General features: G+C 37.8%; 3 protein-coding genes across 5 annotated transcripts; all 3 read left to right on the forward strand.

Moving 5' to 3' along the window:
- Positions 1–4,431: 4,431 nt before the first annotated feature.
- On the forward strand, positions 4,432–7,901 carry LOC121753195 (SEC12-like protein 1). The gene is made up of 10 exons (XM_042148400.1): positions 4,432–4,720; positions 4,891–4,988; positions 5,334–5,466; positions 5,569–5,660; positions 6,207–6,306; positions 6,381–6,453; positions 6,557–6,677; positions 7,122–7,241; positions 7,408–7,478; positions 7,570–7,901. The coding sequence occupies exons 1-10, from the start codon at positions 4,559–4,561 to the stop codon at positions 7,758–7,760; spliced, it is 1,161 nt and encodes a 386-aa protein (XP_042004334.1). The 5' UTR covers positions 4,432–4,558; the 3' UTR covers positions 7,761–7,901.
- Positions 7,902–8,560: 659 nt separating this feature from the next.
- Positions 8,561–12,064, forward strand: LOC121752368. Of its 3 annotated transcripts, XM_042147397.1 has the most exons (6): positions 8,565–8,662; positions 8,960–9,010; positions 9,390–9,559; positions 10,314–11,352; positions 11,514–11,635; positions 11,724–12,064. In XM_042147397.1, the coding sequence occupies exons 3-6, from the start codon at positions 9,426–9,428 to the stop codon at positions 11,830–11,832; spliced, it is 1,404 nt and encodes a 467-aa protein (XP_042003331.1). In that variant the 5' UTR covers positions 8,565–8,662; positions 8,960–9,010; positions 9,390–9,425; the 3' UTR covers positions 11,833–12,064. The 3 variants fall into 3 exon arrangements, with proteins under 3 accessions (XP_042003330.1, XP_042003331.1, XP_042003332.1); XM_042147396.1 differs by lacking the exon at positions 8,960–9,010 and having other exon boundaries at positions 8,561–8,662; XM_042147398.1 differs by lacking the exons at positions 8,565–8,662; positions 8,960–9,010 and adding an exon at positions 9,024–9,313.
- A 6,055-nt stretch (positions 12,065–18,119) lies between these two features.
- On the forward strand, positions 18,120–18,680 carry LOC121752543 (cyclin-dependent protein kinase inhibitor SMR1-like). The gene is made up of 3 exons (XM_042147677.1): positions 18,120–18,404; positions 18,519–18,573; positions 18,676–18,680. The coding sequence occupies exons 1-3, from the start codon at positions 18,120–18,122 to the stop codon at positions 18,678–18,680; spliced, it is 345 nt and encodes a 114-aa protein (XP_042003611.1).
- The last annotated feature ends 641 nt before the right edge of the window (positions 18,681–19,321 follow it).

Consider the following 19,321-nt stretch of genomic DNA (forward strand, 5'->3'; position numbering starts at 1 on the left):
GTGTACTTGTGCCATCCGACAACTTGCTACTAGGCAAGCAGCTGACCTCTTCCACAAGTATTTGCATGTGGGTGAGTCAACTGGAATCCTATGCCTCAAATTTTTTTACGGCGACGTTCGTTCTGCTTTCGGTGAGGAATTCCTTCGGGCACCCACCACCGAAGATTGTCAACGGTTGCTTCATATTCACGAAACAGTCCACGGTTTTCCCGGTATGCTTGGCAGCATTGACTGCATGCATTGGAAGTGGAAGAATTGCCCGACTGCTTGGAGGGGCAATACTTAAGCGGCCACAAAGGCGGCAGCCCAACGCTTATCCTTGAAGCGGTCGCCGACTACAGCCTATGGATTTGGCATGCATATTTCGGTGTTGCCGGATCCAACAACGACTTGAACGTGCTCTATTCTTCACCACTATTCAATGATGCCTTGAATGGTGTAGCACCGACGATCGACTTCACCGTCAACGGAAATGCATACCACATGGGTTACTATCTCGTCGATGGTATCTACCCAAGGTGGTCAACTTTCGTGAAGACGTTCAGCAATCTGCAAGACCCGAGATGGGTTCTTTTTGCGCAGCGTCAAGAGTCTGCTCGGAAAGACGTCAAAAGAGCTTTTGGGGTCCTTCAAGCCCGATTCAACATTGTGAAGGCCCCGTCTCGACTGTAGTACGTTAAGAATATCGTCGACATCATGTACACGTGTATTATCTTGCACAACATGATTATAAGTGACGAAGGACTGATGGCGGCTAACTTTTACGACGAGGGTGAAGCCGGAAGCTCAACCGCGAGGTCTCTCCCACGCCGAGGTGTGCATACGACGGTGGGCGAGCGGATCGAAACAAGGCACACAATGCGCGGTACCAGAACCCACATTGAGCTACAAGAAGACCTAATCAAACACATTTGGGAGAAATTCGGCCACGAGTATTGGGTTTTTTTAATTTTATGAATTTAATTATGTAATTTTTAATTTTTAGGATTTTGATTATGTAATTTTTAATTTTTAGGATTTTAATTATGTAATTTTTAGTTTTTAGGATTTTAATTATGTAATTTTTTTTTTGTAATTTGTAATAGTATTCCGGGTATTTTTAATACATTTTAATATTGTGGAAATGTTTTTATTTAAATTGAATAATAGAATGAATGTTGGTGTTGTGCTCTTGGGAAGAGCATGGAGTAAAAAATTAATAAAAGTGGATCCAGGCCCACATTTATGCTCTTGCCAAAGAGCATGGATGTGGATGCTCTTAGACCATCCGCATCGGTGCTCGATGCGGAGGACGGCGTCCGTGCCGCTGGCACGGCATTCCTCTGCCGCTGTTGTGCTCTTGCCGCTGGCATAGCTCTGATCGATACATCGAGCACGTCCGTGCCGCTGAGCAGGCTGACGTGGTGCGATGGGATTGGCCAATGGCAAAGTCGTTGGTATTTTCAATTTTTTTATAAAAAAATCGAATTTAATTTAAAAAATCATTTTTAAATAAAAAATATTTTCCCACTTCCCAATAAATTATATTCGTTTTATCCCCACTTTTAATTTATTTTTCAATTTTTTTTTCCCAAAATTCACATTTTCATCTATATATACCCCCACTTCCACACAAAAAATTCTCACTACACTATACAATTCTCATCCAAATTCACTTATCAATTCTCAATCTTTCACTCTTATAAAACCCCTCCAGCTCCTGCGGTTGGAACCACGAATGGTTCGGCTCACAACCATTCCCTAGTCCGGAAACGCAATTCTCGGCCCCTCCTCAAACCCAAGGTTCTCAAGTTCCGGGTGGCTATCGGCCTTACCCGGTGGACGACCAAGATGCCCCCGATGGGCGATACGGGTGGGCACCCGAACCCGGATCAGGAGGGAGCGGCGACTCTCAAACTCCTCCTACTCCTCGTGGCGTCTGCACCCCGTACACTCCGGCGGAGATGGATCAGTTATTCAAAGTCTATTTGATTATCTCCAAAGATCCGGAGGTTGGCACGAACCAAAGGAGGGATAGGTTTTGGTGGTGCGTCTCTCGCCGGTACAATGAAAACCGCCCGGATGGAACCATCGCAATGAGAGTATGGTGCGCAATGTCATCTTCAGAGCCAACGAAGAAATCCAAAAGTTTCAGGGGTATTACCTCCAGGAAGAGCGGTCGGCGGGGAGCGGCAGGAGCGAGCTCGACATCATCAGTGCCGCGTTGGTGACCTACGAATCCCAACATTACAAACCGTTCAAGTACCTCAGCGCTTGGCAGGAGGTGCGCCATCATCCGAAGTATAAGGGAAGCGTATCATCCTCCTCCAGCTCATCTAGCAAACGGTCGAGGTCGGTATCCCTATCCGACGCCGGTGAGGATGAGGTGGTTAGCCAGCTTGCCATAGCTAACTTAGGTAGCCCCGACGCCGGCCCGAGTAGTTCCCAACGTCGGCCGCAAGGAAGGAAGAAGGCGACGGCCAACCGTCGTCGCGCCACGACTCCATCCGCTCTCGCTCCCTTTGTGCCACCTCAACCCCCAACGACTCATTGTGGACCCTTTTGGCTCAACTCAATTTGGCCGATAGGTCTCGGATGACTCCCGAGCAACTTGATTCACATTTGGCAATGATAGGGTGTCTCCGAAAAATATTGGGGATAGGGCCAGGGGACTAGTCTTCCATGGGGGTATTTTTAGACTTTAATTATGTAATTTTTAATTTGTAGGATTTTAATTATGTAATTTTTATTTTTTAAGATTTTAATTATGTAATTTTTATTTTTTAGGATTTTAAGTTTGTAATTTTTATTTTTAGGATTTAATTATGTAATTTTTATATTTTAATGTATTTTTAGTAATTGAAGTATTTAAATTAAATAATGGAATGATGAGACCATTGAGCATGTCCTTGCAGAAGAGCATAGATGTGAGTGTTGTGCTCTTGAGGAAGAGCAAAGACTAAAAAATTAATAAAAATGAGTCCGGCCACATCCATGCTCTCGCCAAAGAGTGAATGCTCTAAGGATCATTTAAATCCAATGATTAAATTAAAATTATTATAGTTGAACATTCGGAAATAATATTTTATTCAATAATAGACACTTTATGATACCACCGAAATTCATCTTATTTTTTAAAAAATTGACCTTATTAAATCAAGTACATGTTACTCACTAAAAAGAAAAAACATTTTCTATTTAATGACCATCATCCTACACCAGGCATTAAATGTCCAATTTTTTTGTTGTTGTTTGCCAGTAATTTTTCATTCCATTTATACTAGGTTTAATAAGTTTACATTATAAGTTTCACTAACTCATTACACTTATAATTTATTATTATATTATAAAATAAATGATAATTGGTCAAAAAACCAAGAATAATTACCGAGATATGGTATTTTCCACGATTTTCAAAGTTAGTTGGATAAATCACAAACATTAATAATTGTATAAATTAAAGTTTGTGATAGAAAATAATAATCACTGTAGGAAATTCATACAATTGTTAAAGTTTGTGATTTATCCGACCAATTGTAAGGTTATTGGAAAATACCAGATTTCGACTATAGTTCATGATATCAATTATAGTAAAACCAATATAGTATAGAAATAAGATCTACACTATGTTCAAAACTTTTTATTTTATAAATTCAAATCATTTTCTAAGCCCATAATTTAGAACCTATATTACTAGACAGTACACATTCTATAATTTGACTTTATGAATTCATCATTTTTTTAATCTAATTTATTGATTCCCTACTTGCATGCCGAATTCCGATATGGAGTATATATACACATAGTAGAGGTAAGGACATCCACTATAGGGGCGGCGCGCCGGCCACCGCGGCTGACTATAGTGGGCTGGGCGTCCGCCCTGTAGCGGACAATTTTTTTGGGGCGGAACATCCTTCGCCGACTAGGCGGCGAGGACGCGCCGGTGCGCGTTCGGCGCTCCTGCCTATAGCTCATCCGCCCGGCGCGGTGATCCGGTGATTTTTTTAAAAAAAATTCGACATTTTTAGAGAGAGGATGAGATTGGAGAAGGAAGAAGGAAGAAGGGAGAATGAGATAAAGAAGTAGCAGGTAGTACACGTTTTTGGAGAGAGAAAGAAGTAGCAAGAAGAAGGGGCATCAGTAATTTCGAAGACAAATCCTTTAAATAATTTTGTTTTTTTTTAATTGTTCATTGTATAATTTTACCGTTTCCAATATAACGAATATTTGGTCTCAATTACCTCGTTTTATAATTATTTACATTCCGATAATATTAATTATAATTGATTTAAAATAAATGAAAAAAATAAAATGAAAAGTGGCTAAAAATTTTGGGGCTATTGGAAGTGTCGATCTTATAGCGGCGGACATTTTTTTTTATGCCTCGAACAAAAAAATTGTGGCCGTGAAAAAAAAAATGGTGGGGCTAAAGGGTGCGCCTTACCGTGGAGGCCCAATAGGAATATCTAGGAGAGTGGAGAGAGAGAGGTGATTTCCAAATTCACTCAGTTCAATAAACAAAATCTGGAATTGATCAAAAACCCCAAGGACCAAACCCCAATTAGCGTCCTCGAAGAAAATGGAGGGAGTGGATGCTCCTGGGCAGGGGACAGTGACGTGCGCCGCCTGGATTCGGCGGCCGGAGAACGCGCATTTGGTGGTAGTGGGGAAATCGAAACCGTCATCTCTCGTGATCTTCTCATGGGATCCTATCACTACTTCACTCTCTGCCTCTCCCAAGGTTTAATTTAATTTACTATTTTCGACTATTTTCCAGAATATATTTCATTAATTTTAGGAATAGGATGCAAATGATGATCATGAAGACTGATTGTCGGGAGTTATCGGTTTCCGCAATTTGTGGGGGCTGATTATTCTTATTTATTTCACTATTGTTGGAATTTTGTGCAGGCTACGTATGAACTTGGAGAAGGCGATGATCCAGTAATTATTGCGGTGCATCCCACTGGAGATGAATTAGTTTGTTCCACTAGCGCTGGTGATTGCAAGTAAGCAATTGTATTTTGTTGAAAACGGGAAAAATACATTTTCTTGAAATTGTTTATAGTCATTTAAATTTCAATAATTAATTTGTGGACGAGGTAATCTATTTCGTTAAATAGAATTGGAGTTGTTATGCGACTGAGAGTTTAGGTTAATCATTTAGGATTATGAACTTGAATATATATACTGAGTTATATATATAGTTGATAGAATTTTCAGTATTTGGTTTTAATCCATTCCCCTGGAAACTGAAGAGCTGATACAGGTCCCTGTTTCAATGCACGTAACTTCTACCAAAACTTCGCTTCTCATTTTCTACATATTGACTGACTACTTCACACCATCTGCAGATTGTTTGAGTTGGATAGCCGGGAAGACAAAATAAAAATTACTTCAAAAGAACAACTTCTACTGCAGGGGATTGGCCTACAAAAATGTTTGGCTTTTAGTGTTGATGGAACTAGATTTGCTACTGGTGGAGTTGTAAGCTTCTTTCTGCCATGATACTGCTGCATATGAGTTTATGCCCTTATATTTGCTGAAATATATTTATCTTGTATTTCCCACTTTACTTTCAAATTGAAGGATGGATGCCTTAGGTTATTTGAGTGGCCAAAGATGGTTGCCATTTTGGAAGAACCAAGAGCTCATAAATCATTTCAAGACATGGATTTTAGGTATATTGAGTATTGAGTTGTTTTCTAACTTACTTTTTAGATAATTTTGCATAATTGTTTAGCTTGTTCTATACTCTTGGGACATGAACACGTGCTTAACACAAACAATTTAGAATCTCATTGTGTGCAAGGGCCAAAGTTGCCTTTTGTTTTCTTTCCATTCCTATAGCAAACGTATTCGGACTCTCATGTATACATGGTGCTTTGCCTGTTTTGACTCTGCAATTTTGGTTATCAGGTCCATCTTTACGATGGGCAGGTTGTGTATTTTACGTTACTTTGTTAGCAGACAACTATCTGGAAATGCATAAGCTTTTTATGAGGCTCATAAAAAGTACAAAAATTCTCTTACTAGGATTTTGGAAGGAGCTCTTGACATTACATTTATGTTACTAATTATTCTGCATGTTTGCATTTTAACTATCCAATTTTAATCTTTCATGTGGTTCTCTTCTTATTCTTCTATGGTTATATGGATTATTTTCAAGCTATTTAAAGTGTTTGATGGATAATTTAATGCTGAATTTTGGTATCACTCTTTTGCAGTTTAGACTCAGAGTTTTTAGCTACAACCTCAGCTGATGGTTCAGCGATAATATGGAACACAAGTGATGGCACTCCAGTTACAACTTTGACCCGGAACTCTGTACGATTTGTTTATCCATAAGTTCTATGCATCAAATACTATGAATTGAGGTTCTAATTTGGCTCGTGTTGCAGGACGAGAAGATTGAACTCTGCCGGTTTTCTAAAGATGGGACAAAACCATTTTTATTTTGCTCTGTTCAACGAGGTATGGTAGTATCTTTCATCCATAGCGAAAGCAGTCAATTGGTATGATTTATTCAGCTGAAGGCCCGTAAAGTTTTTCTTGATGCGCGATGTCCTTGGTGCAGGAAATAAACCACTTACTGCTGTTTATGATATAAGCACGTGGAAAAAAATTGGGCACAAGAGGTTACTTAGAAAACCAGCTGCGATAATGTCTATTAGTTTGGACGGAAAATATCTTGCTCTGTAAGTGTTCAGCCACTCTCTAAATTTCCTTTTATATTCTTTCTTGGTGCTATTCGTTATATACATTGAACGCAACTACCGTATTAATGTGCTCTGTGGAAGGATGCACGGAAGTATTCCAAATTTGAAAGTTTTGTTTATGTAGACACAAATATACTTCATTAGTTTTAGGGGCAGCTTAGTGCACAAAGGTCAAAGCCATAATGTGGTGAACAATCAATACCCTATTGAGATTTCTTTGACTTTACTGGAACTTGCTCAATTGGGAACTGTTTCATAGTGGATATCTCATGGTTCATATAGATTTAGTGAGACCTGAACTTCACTGTTTTGAGTTTTTCACGGTTGCATGTGTAATGACATCAGATCTTTTTCCTCGTTCATTTTAAAATTGGTATGAATTATTCTACCTTTAAGAAAATTCTGTCACTCTTTTTAACTTAGTGGGAGCAAGGATGGAGATATATGTGTTATCGAAGTGAAAAATATGGGGATCCACCACTGGAGTAAGAGGCAACACCTGGGTTCCGAAATTACATCATTGGAGTTTTGTCCTAGTGAAAGGTAAGCTTTAGAAAAAGAGAATATAACATGCATTGTTTATACCTGTGGCTTTTGCAATAAGACATAAATCATGATAGCCAATATCTTCTCTAAACCTGCCAAACATAGTTTTTTCGCTGTAGGGTCACTCGTTCCACTTAGTAACTCAACTGCTTTGGCGTTGCAGGGTAGTACTTACCACTTCTAAAGAGTGGGGAGTGATGGCGACGAAGCTCACTGTTCCTGCTGATTGGAAAGGTCCCTCTATTTGATTCTCCTCCATCTCCCTTCTCTCTGAAATGATCATGGGTCATCGACCGTCTTAGCGTTGTTTTGCTTCTACTTGCAGATTGGCAAATCTACATGCTACTGTTGGGGCTGTTTCTGGCATCACTGGTTGCATTTTACATCATATTTGAGAATTCAGATTCCTTCTGGAATTTTCCAGTTGCACAGGATCAAGCTGCTCGACCAGTCATTGAAACTGTCGTGGATCAGCAATATGCGGAAAATTTGGACCTAGATTATGTTGAATTCTAGCTAATTTCGATAGTTTTCTTTGCTATTCTTTGTTCCACATCTGATATATCCAGCTATGAAATTTGAGATGATTTTCTGAAAGATGTTGACATTTGGTATCTTGATTAGGTTAATATTAAGCTATATTAGGACTTTTTGAAATGCTCTGTTCATGAGATTTATTGTTAATTGCATTACTATAACAAGCCTATTTAATTAAATACTACTAGTACATAAAATGTTGCAACACTAATCCCAAAAGACAAATTTAACACTACACATGACAAATTAAAATTTACAAAATCTCAATATTATTAGCTGAATTTTCAATAAGATTAGTTTATACTTTACAGTTAGTAATTTTTTATATAGCCTAATACTCCGTATAAAATTATGTGGATTCACCTAAATGAAAAAAATAATGTAATGGTAATTCATATAGTAGGAGATCCAAATAATGGTAGATTCAGATAAACCTTATCTCGAATTTTGGATTCAAATACTAACCCTATCTCGAATTTTGGATTCAAATACAAATGTTTATGGTATAATCTATTTTTACAAGACTTGTCGTAATAAATAAGAACTAATAGTATATGGTTAAAAAACAATAATTTTGGACAATTATTCGAGTCATACTATTTTCCCCTATCTTTAAGTTTGAGAATTAAGAAAAGAAAAATGGACTCTATTGATCCACCCGAAGAAGAAGAAGAAACCCATCTGCATATTACAATAATTACGAATTATTCAAGAACATTATGTTAGGACATAGGACTTAGGAGTATTTAATTAATACATTATGTTATTCAAGGACATTATCTTATTTTAAACATTAAAATGATAAACAGTTGGTAGGGTTTATTATTTCACACTCAGTCCCTCCCCCGATTTTCCAAAACCCACAAATCTACTCTTTCCCGGTAAACTTTCTCAACTTGCTAATTTCGATCGTTTTCTTCAATCTTGGCTCGCATTTTCTCCATCTCCTGTTGAAATCTAGGCACCTGCTTAGCTCACCTCTTCGTTCTTCATCTTCTTGTACTGTTTTCGACTGATTTTTTATGCTTTTTTTTTTCCTTTGGTGATTAATGTTTCATAGCATTCCCATTTTTGGTGGAATTTCTCTGCGAATATGCTTAAATTAGTCGAAATGTGGGGAAGAGAAGAACAAATGCAAACACTGAGATTCTTGTTATGTTGATTTTGTTATTTTTCAGGATTGAATTGAGCTTCATTTTTGCATATCTCGCTTTAGATGCTTTTTTAAGGTATATTTGTTCTTGTTTATTTCGTGCTATCTTATTCACTCGATTTGTTTTAATCTGTTGGCTTCTTTTTCTTTTTTCATTTTATTCTATTTTGCGCTGGTGGTTTAGATTCTTCACATTGTGCATATGGCTCATTGGGCGTGGTTTGAGCTTTGTCAATGTACTTGATTGTTTCCCTATTTGCCGCCGAATAATTGAAGCATGAGTAGTTGTTGGATGTAGACTTCCTCTTCTAGACTTATTGCATTGTATAAGTAGGAAGGCGCCATCTGTGGAGAAATGAAGTTTCTGTAATTTTTGAGGGTATATGTGCTTCGTATTCATCGTGTCTTTATTGTAAAGATTATCATTAATCAGACCCTCGCGTTACATTCATCAGATTTTACTCTCTGGCTTTGCTGTGTGTGTCTAAGCCATGCAAGCCGTCAAGGTTGGCTGGGCTGGGCAAGCATTTGCTCTTGCCTCCAGCAATGACTCTGGTGGGAAGAAGACACGGGTTAGACGGTCAAAAGAGGAGAGGAAGCTGATAGCTGAGTCTTTTATAAAGAAGTAAGTATCAGCATACTTTGTTCTTTCCATATGCCCCTTCTGTCTTTTTTATGTGTTGTTTTAGACATTTTCAGGGCAATTAGAAACTCTTCAAAATGACTTATCAGGCCCTTAATATTCGATGTGGACAATTTAAGCTGTGAAATAAATGATGAGTGAAAAGCAAGCATAATTTAGGAGCACAGGCTAACACAGCCCACATTTGGCAACAAGGTTCAAACTCAAAGAGAGAATATGTGCTACTTTTTTAATATCTCATGTTGAATGTTATTTTGTAGTTTTTGGATCATATATATGTTCAATACTGTCATCTCTGTAAGTTTAATAAACAGTCAAATACCCATCCTACTGCCTTTTTCGTTCTATTATTTCTAGTATGAGTTTTTTTTTTTGTTTTCTTTGTGGAAATCAATCTGTAATTACTAGGTCTCTCTCTCTCCATCTCTCTCTCTCTCTCTGATGTTCTTTTTCCTTTATCTCACCTTATTGATGGGGTCTAAAAGTAATTGCTATTACTTGCAGAAATGTGTAGGAAAAATTATTACTCCCGAAAAGATTTTAGCGCCACAGAAGCAGTGTTTGACCAGTTGATAGGGCTCGATAAATCAAAATGTTTAACTCTGGTTTTGTTTGGGGAGACTTGAGAGTCGACCACATAACATATTTTTAAAGTTAAAATTTTCAAAGATGGTGGATTGATTCCCATTTTTCCTCATCATACTCAAGTATATATTAAACTTGGATTGCTTTTCAGATATCAGAATTCAAATGATGGAAATTTCCCATCCCTCAACCTGACACACAAGGAAGTTGGTGGTTCTTTTTATACAGTCAGGGAGATTGTTCGAGAGATTATTCAAGAAAATCGAGTCTTAGCCCCTCCTAAAGTGTCTCAAGAAGAACATGGCCTTTCCGGATTATTGGAACAGCATCCATTAGGATCTATCTCAATGGAACCAACTGTCGACTTGTCAGTATCAGATAGCGGTGATGTGGTAACGCACATTACACCCAACGATATTCAATTTTCGAGTGCAGAAAATGTTACAGCTTTCAGTGAATATTACAAGTTGGCTGAGCAAAATGGAGGTTCTGATCGAATATGTGAAAGCTGTCATGTACCTAGTCATTATCGAGAAAAAAGTGTGGAAGAGGTTTCAAACTCACCTCAAACGAAAAGTCACAAACTTGAGGAAATTATTGTGAAGGGATTCTTGGTGGCTGATCATAACAACAATATTGATGAGGGTCGAGCGGGTCAAATGCTTAGTTACGAGCAGTATCGCGTTAAGAATGAGCACACAGATTTCAAGGAAAAAGAATTTGGGGAAAGAATTAATAATGAGCCCACAGCAATCAAGTCTCTGAATCAAGAGAAACGCGAAGCTGAAACTGTAGAATCGTCTCCATCTTTTAGATCTCATACTAACTCCGAAATAGTGGTGGAAACATTTCCATTGAGGCCTGTACCTACAACAATTGACAAAATGGCTGAAGAATCCAGTAAAGTACAAGAGGCAGCTGAAACGCTTGAAGATAAGGGAATGGAGCAAGAAAAGAAGACATTTACCCAGAGCTCTTCTAGTTTTGTCAGTAAGAAAGGTGATGACAATAGGCATCCAGATTCAACAGTGGAAGCAAATGGTGAAAACAGGGATGCAAAAGTGGTACTAAATCTTCAAGGCCCATCATTGGAAAATGCCAAACATACATCCCTATCCAAACCCAATGAGCTGGATACAGGTAGCAGTGGAGAGCTTGAATCCAAGGATTCATTGCCTGATGTCGCTAAGGTACGACCGATGTTTATATACAGTACGACATGATGATTTTTTAAGTAAGGATGTGTTCTTGGTTCTCTATTCTTGCAATGAATAATATAAACTGCAAGTTAGCTCAAGCTTGAAACTGTGCCTCTGATGTATTGTCACTTAAACTACCTTATCTCCTGCAGGCCAGCGGTTCTTGCAAAACGTTGATCTCCGAGGACTCCACTGCAGTTGTCGGAAAATCCAGAGGTCGAAATGATAACAGCTTGGCAAAAGGAAACAATCCCACACTGGACAGAATCAATCTGTAAGTCTTTCCTATTTTCCCATACTATTCGTCTCTAAATGCTTTCGCCGCTTCCCAACATCTCCATGTTTTATGTATTTGTTGGCAGTCAAACTTGGGATAGTGCAGCAAGGAAATCTCCTCAACCTGAAAGTAATCTGCTCCTGGCATTAGTGAAGTCTATCATCTCTTCGTTTGTGAAGTTTTGGACCGAGTAATTCTCATTTTTCCGCTCTCTCATTTGAGCAGTTTGTGGTGGCTTGAGCTCTCGATAGAGTTGTTTGTTGCTAGTGAACTGGTTTGGATTCAAGAATATGGGTCTATTACTCTATTTTGCCACTGGGATTATTTTCTGCCATGTTCGAATAGAAGATGTTTGACAAGAAATACTCTTTGTAAAATTACTAGTCATATAATCTTGGTATAATAGTTGGAGGTGTTTAAGGTGTATATGTTTATGATACTGGAGTACTATTTTTTATCAAATTGTTAAATTAAAAATCAATTAATTTATCGGGTAATTAATAGGAGCTTTTTAATACAATTAAAATTTCATGCAACATAAATTTCATCTTCTCTTAGCTATTTATTGTGATAAATATAAGCCCCACATTCTTTCCTCAGAAAATAATACTACTACTATTATCTGATACAATATCATAGCCACTAAATTCAGTATAAAATTCAGAGCATTTAAAAATAATAGACAAAAGAAAGAAATATAGAAACCCACTTTTCAAAGTTTTGTGGCGGGAAGCGAAGATACAATATGGAGTAGTACTATATTAGAAAGAGTTAAAATAAAATTTATTATTATGAGAATGAAAATTTGTTTTAATGGAAGTATGCATGTCCCCAGCTCATGCAGTTATAACCTCATATAACATTTATCAAATTGAATAAAAATGAGTTGACAGCATGGAATTTGAATAGCTTCTCATTTAATCGTTTAACTAGTTTTGAGATTGAACAGGGATTATGATTCTATCAAATGAAATAGTTTGAATTATGATTTTTGAATGAACGGACGAAACAATAGGTATTAAATTTTTAATTGTTAGTAGTTTTTTGTCGATAGTGATAAATATTGTTAGGATGCACAATCATATTGGGTTTAGTTTTTAGTCAAATTATCATCATTTAGGCTGATTATTTATTGGCCTTCTTTTCCATACAATTCTTGCTTGATTGAGTCTATCAACATTGACTATTGGCTAAAAAAATGGAAATCTCAATAATGTGAATATGGGACCGCTAATTAGTAGTACCACTTATTAGTATGCATGGATAAAAAATACTCCATACTAATTTTACCTTTTTCCCATAAATATTTAGATATTGAAAAATTATGATCCTTATTCGTGCGGGCTCCATTTTGGCCACCTCTTTTCCATCCATGATTTACTTTGTTATTTACTAATGCTGATTAGCTTATTATTATAATCCTTCAAATTTACATTGATTACAATTCCCAATAAGTTAATCACCATCAGTTTCACTTCACCAACTAGAGAAAAGGGCAACTTTTTGCATTTAGAGAAAATAAAGGTAAATAAAGCATTTCTTATGGAGAAATGATATGCTGAGAAACAATTGTGAGGGATTGTGAGCTCCTAATTCCACGTCACTTTTTCCTTCTTATTTTCTCCTTTTCTCTATCTCCTTCTCCGCCGTTTCTTTTCAATTGACAATTCCAATGTTATTCATTAATTTCATCAATCTCCTTCACCCCTCTGAAAATAAATTTATCGTCAATTCCTCTAATCAAAATACAAAAAATTTGTGCCCAGCGTGAGCGCCTCTCGTATGATCAAATCTCTCATTTTCTCTTTCAGTTTTTTTCTGCAGTTTCTCTCTCAACTTTGCGCTAGAAATTTTCTTGACAAAATCTGATTTACTTATCAATCCACAAGGCACAATACCACTCCATTCTTTATCGAATCAATATTTCCCTTTTCTAAGTACAGTATCGAATGATGTTTCTCTCAAATTCAATTCACATGGAATACCTGCGCCGATTTTTCTCATTTAGTCCCTCTCCGTCGATCTTTCTTTTATCTGAGAACAGCTCTGTTTTTATGCACTGCAATTTTTTTCTCGGGTCTGAGTATTAGGTCATCCGTAACGCTGTCTATTATCAGTCTCTTAACCGTTTCATCACTTAACTATTCATGGGCCCAATGTACTTTGTACTTTTCACCCCATCTCTTAACTAAGAGACAACAGCCGCAACCATCCATCTCTTAAGCATCTCATCTCTTAACTATTCATTCAATTTCATTTTTTATTTTTATTTCCAACAAATTCAATTAATAAAAACACACTTCATTAAATAAAATAAAATTACAACTTAAAATTATAAAAAAATAAAAAAATCCACATTAATAAAATCCTAAAAAATTAAAAAATACATAATTTAAAATCTTCCGTTCACTCTCTCTAAATTCAAAATCTCAAAATTCAAAGAAGCAGAAGAAGATATCATCAGTTGCGACGTCTTATTCCGTGGGATCAAAGCTTGAGGCAACAAAAATTCACAGCGATAGACTTGGGGAGGTGAAAGATTTTATTTCGAATTTGGGAGAGAGCTCCGACGAAGTTTTAGTCTGTGGATTCTAACGATACTTGAAAATTCAGGGTGTTTGCTTTTTTTTATTCGACACATTTGCTCAAATGGATCCACGAATGAATTAAATTTGGGAGAAGAATAATGTTTTGAGATGAAGAATGTAGAGTGTTTGAGTGAAAACAGAGAGTTTTTTTTATAGTGGATTAATTTGTGGGAATGATTTGATATTTATTGAAGTGATTGGGGGCTTAAAAAAATATAAAAATATTTAAAAATTTGCAATAAAATGGCTATAAACGGCTAGTATATTTTTTGGGATTTTTTTAATATTTTTTTTAATTTTTCCTGAATTTTTTAAAAAAATAAAAACAAAATCAGATAAAAACGACGCCCACTCGCGGGCCGGCGAGTGGGAGTCACGGACGAACCTGAGCGCGCCACGTGGCGCTGGTGCGTGGTGAGCTGTCTCGCCAGCCGTCCCTCCGGGACGAGCTGATCTCCGAGACAGATAAGAGACGCGTTGCGGATGCTCTTATGCATCCTCTAAGGCTCCAACGCTTACTACCTGATTATTCATTCTTCCTCCATAATTTCTCTGAAATTGAATTTTCCCCATTGTCACTAAATCTTGTCATTTATCCGGGGGGCATAGTTATCAATATAATATGGATTTTTCGATTATTTGTGGAGATATACAAAATGAGAATCTCTTGTATGGAGTATCTGAGTCTAGTCTCTCAGCAACCCTAGACTCGAAAAAGAGGGCCTCAAGCACACCAACACATAAAACACAATAGAGAAGGAGATATTTTGATAAGAGTAAATCAAAGTATTTGACATATTTATTATTTTGATAAGAGAGGAATGAAGGAGATAGTAAATTTGAGATACGAGTAAGTAACATCGGAATTGTCAATTGGAAAGACACAGTAGAGAAGGAGATCGAGAATAGGAGATTTCAGAAAAAGTGACGTGGACTTAGGCGCTCACAATCCCTCACAGAATTGTTTTTTTTTTATATTTTTTAGGCATTTTGTTTTTTATTTTGCATTAATAAATGTTGATCATCTACCTAATCCGACATTGATTTTGTCATAAAATCGGCCTAAGGCCATCCACAACGCTGTTCCTATACCGTTCCTAAACCGTTCCTTAAACCACTATTTGAGGGCCCCACTGTACTTTTTTACTCCATTCCTTAACTAAGGAACGGAACCTGCAACCCTCGTTCCTTAACCGTTCCTTAACCGTTCCTTAAATTACTATTCATTCAATTTCATTTTTTTTTAATTTCAACTCAATTCAATTAAAAAAACAAACACATTTTATTAAAAAACACACAACATTAAAACAAAGTTACAACTTAAACTTAAAAAAATAAAAAGCACACAATTAAAATCATAAAAAAATAAAAGTACACAATTTTAATAATTTCATCCGCCAAAGTTTGCCCAAATGTGCTCAATTAGATCATGTTGGAGTTGGGTGTGGGCGCTAGAGTCGCGTGTCCTTGCACGAATAGATAACCGTTCTTGTATAGACGGATGCGCTCCACTTCGAGGCGGACTACTTGCGGTTGAGCTTCCGGGGGATTCGGGGTCGAACCAATTTCCCGCCTCGGGTCCTTCGTCTTGGACAATCATGTTGTGCAAGATTATGCACGTATACATGATGTCGACCATGTTCTCCATGAACCACGTACGAGCCGGGGCTTTGATGATGTTGAAGCGCGCTTGGAGAACCCCGAACGCCCTCTCCACATCCTTGCGAGCAGCCTCCTGCTTCTGCGCAAAAAGAGCCTGCTTTGGGTTCGCAGACCCACTGCACGTCTTCACGAAGGTAGGCCACTTCGGGTAGATGCCATCGGCGAGATAGTACCCCCATTTTATAAAGCCGATTGTTGGCGACGAAGTTGATGGCCGGCGCTTTACCATCCAAAACTTCGGTCAAGAGGTCGGACTGGTTGAGCACGTTTACGTCGTTGTTCGACCCGGGGACCCCGAAGTACGCGTGCCAGATCCAAAGGCGGTAGTCGGCAACAGCCTCGAGTATAACGGTTGGGTGGGTACCTTTGTGGCCGCTCGTGTAGGACCCCCTCCAAGTCACCGGGCAATTCTTCCATTGCCAGTGCATGCAATCGACACTGCCAAGCATCCCTGGGAATCCGTGCACTGTTTCGTGAAGGTCGAGAAGGAACTGACAATCGGCCGTGCTTGGCCTCCGGAGAAATTCGTCGGTGAAGGCTGCCCGGATGCCTTTGCAGAATTTGAGCAAGCACATTCGCCCAGTGCTATCTCCGATGTGGAGGTATTCGTCGAACATGTCGGCCGTTTGTCCAGTCGCAAGCTGGCGGATTGCTGCAGTACATTTCTGCAGCGTCGTGTGGCTGGGACGTCCGACCGCGTCGAACCCTTCCTGGAAGAACTCTTCCCGGGCTGCCAAAGTATTCGCGATGTGGAGAAATAACGGTTTCCCCATGCGGAAACGGCGACGGAAGTACGTATCTCCCCAAACCGGGTTATCGCAGAAGTAGTCGCGTACTAACCTTGCGGCGGCTTCCTCCCGGTTACGATGGATGTACGTACGGGAGCGACGTTGGGGCGGAGCGGCTTCTTCCGCCTCCCGTCGTCGATCTTCTTCAAGTGATTGTTCCAATATTTGACGCATTTGTTCATAAGGATCCATTAGTTTGATTAAATTTGGGAGAAGGAAAATAGAGTTGATTTGAGATGAAAATTGGGGTGGAAATAGAGAGAAATAGATGTGTGTTTGTGATTGAAATGAGTATGAAATAGGAGTATTTATAGAGTAAATAAATAAATTAAAAAAAAAAAACGGCTATAAAATTAACGGTCTCATTACCGTTAATAAAAAAAAAAATTTTTTTTTTATTAAATTCGAATTTTTTTTAAAAAAAAATGAATTATTGCGTCATCGGGACGAAGCCCACTCGCGGGGCAGCGAGTGGGCTTCACGCGTCGAATGGGAGTCCGCCACGTCGCCTCGGCGCGTGGCGGAACGTTTCGTTCCGCGTTCCGGAGGAACGAAACGCGGCACGGCATGGGAACGGTGGCGGCACGGAATGGCGACGGAACGCACGCTGCAACGCGTGCCGCCGCGAAACCGTTCCTCCGGAACGGCATAGGAACGGCGACGGCACCGCGTTGCGGATGCTCTAAAACATGCCATGCCGTCTTTCGATTCCCACATTTTTTAAAGATTATAAAGAAGAAGACAACAATGCTGTTTTGAGATTTTAAACGTACATTGTCAAATTATAATGTAACCACAGTTTATTTTGCTGTACAATTGTACAGTAATAATTGTAAATCCAAATAATACATGAACTCATATTAAGTTACGAAGTTAATGCCTCAAACCCTCAACTCCAAAACAAGAAACAAATAATTTTGCATTCCATCTTAGCCAATAACTTAATTCTAAATCTTCTTAATTAAATGCTAAAATCACACGATAAAAATTAATTACTTATAAAATAAGTAGAGTTAGAGTACTAGCTAGCGGCAAAATTCACGTGTCCTTCAATTGTCACTGTCACATTTTCCCTTTTCTTATAATAAAACAAGTTGACACTTTACATTAAGTATTTTTTATTTAAGAATATTGTTGTGAAAAAATACTCCATTTACATCAAATAAATGTGAAATAGTGATAAATATGCATTTATAATTATAACTCAAGCAAGAGATAAATAGGACAAGGTAATGTCCTCCTCTACCTACCTGAAAAATTACCATACTAATTTGAAGGAAGTTTTCATTTAATTTTTTTAACCAAACGCATTTATAGAAATAAAATAAATACTGAAAGGATTAAAGAAAAAAAGCCATATAAATATTTCGTCTCCAAATTACCTTCCACTAACTCCGATCACACACACACACACACACACACACTCGCACACAGGAATCAATTATGTCTGCGGATCTCGAATTGAGGCTGCCAATTATCAAGCTGCGCAATTCCGCCTCCGAAATCGGCAGAGATGATCTCAATCACGAAGTAATTTGCAGGAGCGAAGAAGAAGAAGGTTGCCAGACGCCGAGATCTCCGCGGCACATGATCCCCGCCGTCCTCCGCTGCCCTCCGGCGCCGAAGAAGAGGCGCCGCGCCGCCGCATGCAAGAGGAGGCTCTTCGAGCTGGATTTCTTCAAGGTCGTTGCGAGAGAAGAGGTCGACTCGTTTTTCAGAGGTGCGCAGGTAAACAGCTGCAATGGCGTTGGCTCCACCAAGCGGAATTGTTTTCTCTGAAATATAATTTTAATTTTTTACACGACTTTTGTTTGTGAATTGTTATACTATTTGTGTATGTAGTTTCACACGACTTTTGTTTGTGAATTGTTTCACACTCTGAGGGGTTCTGATTCAGGTGAAATCTTGATCTCAATTACAGGATTTCTTAATAAATTTTATGCTTTTTTTTTAAGTAGGAGCAATTTATCTTATTCGTTTTACTTTACATTTTATGAAGCTTAATTGATTAATTCATGAATATGATAAAATTGGGAATTACTGAAAAAATATAAACTACATTGAACAATTTGCAGCAGAGAATTCGAATCGAATATTAAATTATTATAAACGGCGTTTTATTTTATATCGTGGAATTTGCTTCTTGAATATTTTTTGCAATTAGTATCTCTTTCTTTTTTATATTTATAGTGCTACTATCTTTTATTAAGCTCCGGTAATATGGTTGACCATTTGATGATTTTTTTTTAAATATATGACATTAATTTTCAATGAGGGACTTGGCTTTGAATTGATAAAATTCAAGATTTGATTTATTTTATGTCCTTTATTCTTGGGGTTCGCTAATAAATTATGAAAAATAATTGTGATCTTAAATACTGATTATGTTACTGGGTAAATATTTCAATACACGAATTAAGACATAGTAGTAAATAATAATTGTATTAGTTCAGTAAAATTTATCACATGGAGTATTTATTAATTACAATATCGTTTCAGTTATAAGAAAATTACATCTACTATTGTGGTATATGAGTAATTACTCCCTCCGTAACAGATTAAGAGTCACTTTTTGCCATAAAAGTCCATCCCAGAGTAACATTTAGAATTTTCCATATTTGGTCATACAATTTTACCTCATTCTT

This window comes from Salvia splendens, chromosome 10 (genome assembly GCF_004379255.2).
Source record: "Salvia splendens isolate huo1 chromosome 10, SspV2, whole genome shotgun sequence".
Classification (NCBI taxonomy): domain Eukaryota; kingdom Viridiplantae; phylum Streptophyta; class Magnoliopsida; order Lamiales; family Lamiaceae; genus Salvia; species Salvia splendens.